The following is a 5,589-nucleotide window of genomic DNA, read 5'->3' as shown; positions in this document are numbered from 1 at the left end:
ATATATTTTTTTAATTTGCTCATCAAAATACTTTTTTTTATTTATTAAATTCTCTATTTAAGAAAATATTGTCAAGCCATTTTTAGTAAAAAAAAATCCAAAAAATGATAATAAAATCATCTCCTAATTAAAACCTTAGATATTTTCATAAAAATACCACTAATATTATTTCACACCTATAACCTCCATTTTTCAATCATAAAACATTTAATTCTGGGACAAAATTTATTTTGGTACTGGAGTTTTGTTATTAATGTAATTTTACTATTCGAGTCGTTAATAAATGACTCAATTAACACCTGAGTTTCACTATAAATATCAATCGGTACCCAATTGATATCAATATTTTTTATCTTAATGTTAGTATTTTTACTTTTATTTTGATACTTTGTTATCAAGATTATTATATTTATAAAAAATTATTATTAAATAATTTATATATTAAAGATATAGGACATAAGTATTATTATTCATCATCAAAAATATTTGTTGGTATTAAATTAGGATAAGTAAATCTGATAGTAGAAAATTAGATTTAGATTCAAAAGTTTAAATTTTATATCATTAATTTAAAAAAATAAAAGAAAACTAAAATTGCCAAGGTTACAATATGTTTTTAATTTTACTTTTGAGATAATTAATTATTAAATAACGAGTGACCTTATAAATATTTATCAATACAGTTAATGGCAAAAAAAAATTATTATTATCAGATATAAGAATCAATTATAAAATAAAGAGACAATATATTGATTAAAATTTAATGTAATTTTTTATATATCTATTAATTATTTTCATATTAGTATCTAAGGAGTAAAATGGTGATTACATAAAAAATAATAAAAAAAAAATATATCAATTGGATACTAAAATAATATTAATGATGAAATCTAATACTTATTGAGTCATTTATAATTATATACATACCAAAATAACATTAATAATAAAATTCGGGTATCGAAAGTCTCCACAAATTACAAAATAATCAAAATTAATGACAAATTGAATTATAATTTATTTTTACCTCTATGATCATAATATAATTAGACACATAGATTAATTTTAAAATAATTGAAAAGTCAAATCAATTTAATAATATTTCCTTATTCTCTGGGATTCACAATTAATTAAATATGCTTTTAAATCCAAACATATTTTTTATTTTTCACACATAAAATAATACAAAAATAAAGAAAACCCTTAGCATATTTAACATAAAAGATTATAAATTGAAAATTAGACGTATAAATTAGTTCTTGAAATGCCTATTAGGGGAAAATAAGTCATAGAGATGAGATAAATTCAATTAAAAACAAATTATAATTTTGGAGAGAATCGAATTTTATTACAAATCATATTTCATCTTCTAATTTATTAAACATACACACCCTATATATATAAAAATAATATTATATATTTTATTTAAAAAAAAATTTATACGTATAACTTATGTATGTCGAATAGAATAAAAACGATAACAAAATTTGCAATAAAAAATCCAATCCTATATGGAAATGGGCAAAGAGAAGGGCTTTGTTCCCCTTTTTTTTTTTTTTTGGTTAAATCCCATTCTCTTTTCAATTTTTATTTATTTTCTCAACATATAAACATTATAATATAAACATTCTCATCATCAAAACCACCACAATCTCCCACTTACATCTCTCATTCTCTAAAGAGCTTTGTTTTTGTTTATGTTTTGTCTTTTTTTTCCATATATTATCTATCAAATACTCCCTATCATGAAACACTAATCTAAACTTAGGATTCAAAATGGGGAATAAAAGAGAAAAATCCAAAAGCAAATCCAAAGTAAAAAACCATTTTCCATCTGTATTATGGCATCAAGACTAGCAAGTCATGAAACTATCAACTTAAACAACCAAGCTCTATTGGCAGCGATCGATCGATGTATCTCACATCACGTTACAGCTAGACGTGTTTTCGTCGCTGAACATTGCGTACTGGTCGGCCCGCTCGCCTGGTGGAGGAGGGTAAGGGTAGGGCGGGTATGGTGGCATGTAGTTGACGGCAGGCGGAGGCCTGGCATACATCATTGGCTGAAACCTCTCGTTCCCGTTGGCACGTTGCTGGTTCATCATCATTGCCGCCAGTTGCTGCTGGTAGTAGGGGTTTCCAGGCATGTTCTCAGGTCCAGCACCTTGAAAGTACCCTCCACCTCCACCGGCACCGCCGTTCATGGCAGAGGCCGGCAGGCCTTGTACAGCTGCAAGATTGCTCATTTGTCCCATTGGCAGATTGCTCATATGGCCCATTGGCATATTTCCCATCTGGCCCGCACCACCACCAGCATTCATAGCCATCATGTTAGGCATGCCATGAGGCCCATTACTCATTCCACCCCCTTTGATGGCCCCATTAGCCATAAAATTGTTGCCATTAGGAGCCCCACCGCCGCCGCCTCCTTTGCCGTTGTTACCATTCTTGTTTTGACCACCACCATTGCCGCCGCCGCCGCCGCCACCACCACCACCACCGCTCTGGCCCCCGCCATTCTTGCCACCCTTTCCACCACCTTGGTTTTGGTTTCCACCATTGTTATTCCCATTTCCACCTTTCTTGCCACCATTAGCACCACCTTTTCCATCATTTCCACCACCATGATTCACCTGAACAGGGATATTCCCACCTCCACCTCCACCCCCACCTTTCTTCCCATTTCCGCCACCGTTCCCTCCATTGTTTCCACCACCCTTCATCAGCTGGCTATTCATCATGTTATTCATCATCATGTTAGGCATCTGCGAGCCACCGTGGCCATTCCCCATCATCGGTTTCATCTTACTCAAAGGGGCATCATCCAAATCATCGTCAAGCTCATCGTCATCATAATCGTCATCATCATCAAAATCATCAAACTCATCATCACTCAACCCCTCATCCTCCGGCAGCTCAAATTTAACCGACTTCGGGTTCTGGCCCTTGCCGTTGTTAGGAGGCATCATTTTCAAGTCCTTCATAAACTGAGGAGGAATTTTCAGATCCTGGAACCCTTTCATCTGTTGCAGCTGCTGAAGCTGTGGATGTTGGCCACCGCCACCGCCACCGCCACCGTGAGGACCGCCTTTCGGCTGGTTGTTTCCACCACCTTTTTGGGGCTGGCCCTTGTTGTTTCCACCTTTACCATTGTCAATTTGCAGGTTCTTGAACTGATTATTAAGCTGGTTGTTGTTGGCCTTTGGGGCACCCCATAGCTCAGCATGTTTCCCATTCTTGATAAGCTTCTTTATGAGTGTGGATGGGTCAACATTTCCAGACACTGTCACCTTCCCCTGCTCAGAATCTATCTTTGTAGTGTATACACCTACCACAAACACACACAAATTAAGCCCAATTGCTCATAAAAATTGAACTAAAAAAATGCAGAAATACTCGAAAGAAAGTGATTTTTTGCAGGATATTAACAGAACTCAGAGCCAAGAAAATAGCAGTGTAGGGTACCCTCAATCTTCTGCAAGATTTTCTTCACTTTATGCTTACAGCCATCACAGTGTATATTGACTTTAAGAACACAAGTCTGCAAGAACAAGCAAAGACAGAGAGGAGACACAGGGTAAAGTTCACAACTTTATCACTTAAGAATCCAAGAAAATCAGAGTCAGGAACAAGAAATTAAGAAAAAAGTGAAAAAGAGAAAACGAAAATCAAGAAAAATGAATGCTTTGTCTGAGTGGAAACGTCTACCTAAATCAAATTGACAGAGGAATGCATCCAGTAGAAAGAAAAAGAAAAAAAGATACATGTAATAACAAACAAAAGAAATGCCAGAAGAAAATCTTGTGTTGAACACAAGCAAAGACCATAAACCCAAAATTAAACACACACACACACACACACACACGCATAAAGACATAAACTCTCCCTCTCTCTCTCTCTCTCACACACACACACACACACGCCATTTTATCATGAAATGTGCAAGAGAAGAGGGTTACCTGGATCTTCAAGAACTCTTCTTTACTCATTTTCAGCCACTCAAATAACACAAGCAGAAACAATACAATGAGGTGAAATTAAAAGGGAGTAGATCTGAGCCAAGAAACTCCCAAGAAAATAACTGGCGGCCACTCAGAAATCCAAACACACAGAGACTCAGAGAGAGAGGGAAATAAATAAGGTTCAGGTCCTGTGGGTGAACCACATTAAAACTTCCCTGCTATGTTCTTGGCTCCTAATATTTCAGAGCTTCGGCAAGAGAATTCTAGTGTGTGTGTGTGTGAGAGGGAGAGAGAGAAAGAGAGAGAGAGAGAGAGGCTAGTAGTAATCAAAAGTGCAGGGTTGGTACATAAGGGAACACTATCACCTCTTTGGTTTCTGGGGCTTTATTTATGGGTAATCTTTTTTTTTTAAAGCTTGGCATTTTGTATATTAAATTTAGTGTTTCTCAAACTTCATAATAATAAGTGGGGGGGTGGGGGTGGGGGGTTGTGTTGTGGGAGGGGATTGGGTGTAGGGATAATTACACCATAAGCCAACTTTTATTAATTTTTTTTTCCCCCACTTTTATAGATATTGGCATAATTTTGGGCTTTTTGGTTTGTGGCTTGGCTTGATGTGGAGTTTTGAGTTTTCTTGGCTTGGCTTGGCTCGGCTTAACTCTATTGATGGTCAGGTCACCCTAACCATGGTTAGATGTAAGAAAATCTGCTGATAATTTTTGTGTATTTATTATTACCAGCACATATGAAAGACTTTCTTGTCAGATTTTCCCCTCAAAATTGGTTGCTGCAATAAATTTATTGGCCCTCATTACTATTATTAGTAGAAGGGCAAATAACATTCCCAATCTCATATTTTTTATTTAGTATATTTTTCGTACTATTAAATTATGGGATTCTCATCAACAATTTATTAAGTATTAAAAACTCTTAATTTTCATTATTTTGTTAGTATTTCGACAGAAAAGACTGTTTCACCGTCAACTCTTATTGGTCTTCTAATCAAAATGAGATTAAAAATATAATTTTTTATAATTTATTGAATTATCAATGTGAGTTTCAAACTAACGGAATAAAAAGTATATTAATCCTAAAGTACGGACGAATCAAAAATATAATTTCCCCAGAGAAAAAAAGATAGTACACAGTGTCGTTTGAAGCATGCTGCATTTGGGCATTCATATTTTGAGATTACTAATCTATTCTACCTAGATTTTGTGATGGAACAGTTTTTGTCCATGTCTGGTTTAGTCAATCTTTTAAATTCAAATATTCATACTATGATGTATATATTTCCATGATGATTTATAATATGATTGGTTGTTAGATCCTGTTATTATATACTTTGTCATAAATATTTTTGAAAATGGTTACATAACTTATAAAATGTATTATTTTTCGTTTGATGTAAAATAAGAGACGGATGCATGTTTGGAGCATTTGGATAAATGTACGTCGAATATTTAGTGCTTTGGTTGTGTGGTTTGATGAAAATTTAATACAATCATAATTTTTACTCCAATTAGAGTTATAGGACGATCTACCCACAGTTTTGAAGAGAAATCTCTTACTACTATTGTTGTGAGAGACCGTTGTTCGCACAAATACCATCGTTTTGACCACTGTCCGG

The 5,589-nt window shown here is 34.4% G+C and overlaps 1 protein-coding gene across 1 annotated transcript; it reads right to left on the bottom strand.

Annotated features, from left to right (window-relative positions):
- On the bottom strand, positions 1,580-4,344 carry LOC105156967 (heavy metal-associated isoprenylated plant protein 33-like). Its single transcript, XM_011073242.2, has 3 exons — positions 3,957-4,344; positions 3,463-3,538; positions 1,580-3,325 (listed from the first exon to the last, which is right to left on the bottom strand). The coding sequence occupies exons 1-3, from the start codon at positions 3,984-3,986 to the stop codon at positions 1,917-1,919; spliced, it is 1,515 nt and encodes a 504-aa protein (XP_011071544.1). The 5' UTR covers positions 3,987-4,344; the 3' UTR covers positions 1,580-1,916.

Source organism: Sesamum indicum, linkage group LG3 (genome assembly GCF_000512975.1).
Source record: "Sesamum indicum cultivar Zhongzhi No. 13 linkage group LG3, S_indicum_v1.0, whole genome shotgun sequence".
In the NCBI taxonomy this organism is placed as follows: domain Eukaryota; kingdom Viridiplantae; phylum Streptophyta; class Magnoliopsida; order Lamiales; family Pedaliaceae; genus Sesamum; species Sesamum indicum.
This window is presented reverse-complemented; position numbering and strand designations above follow the sequence as displayed.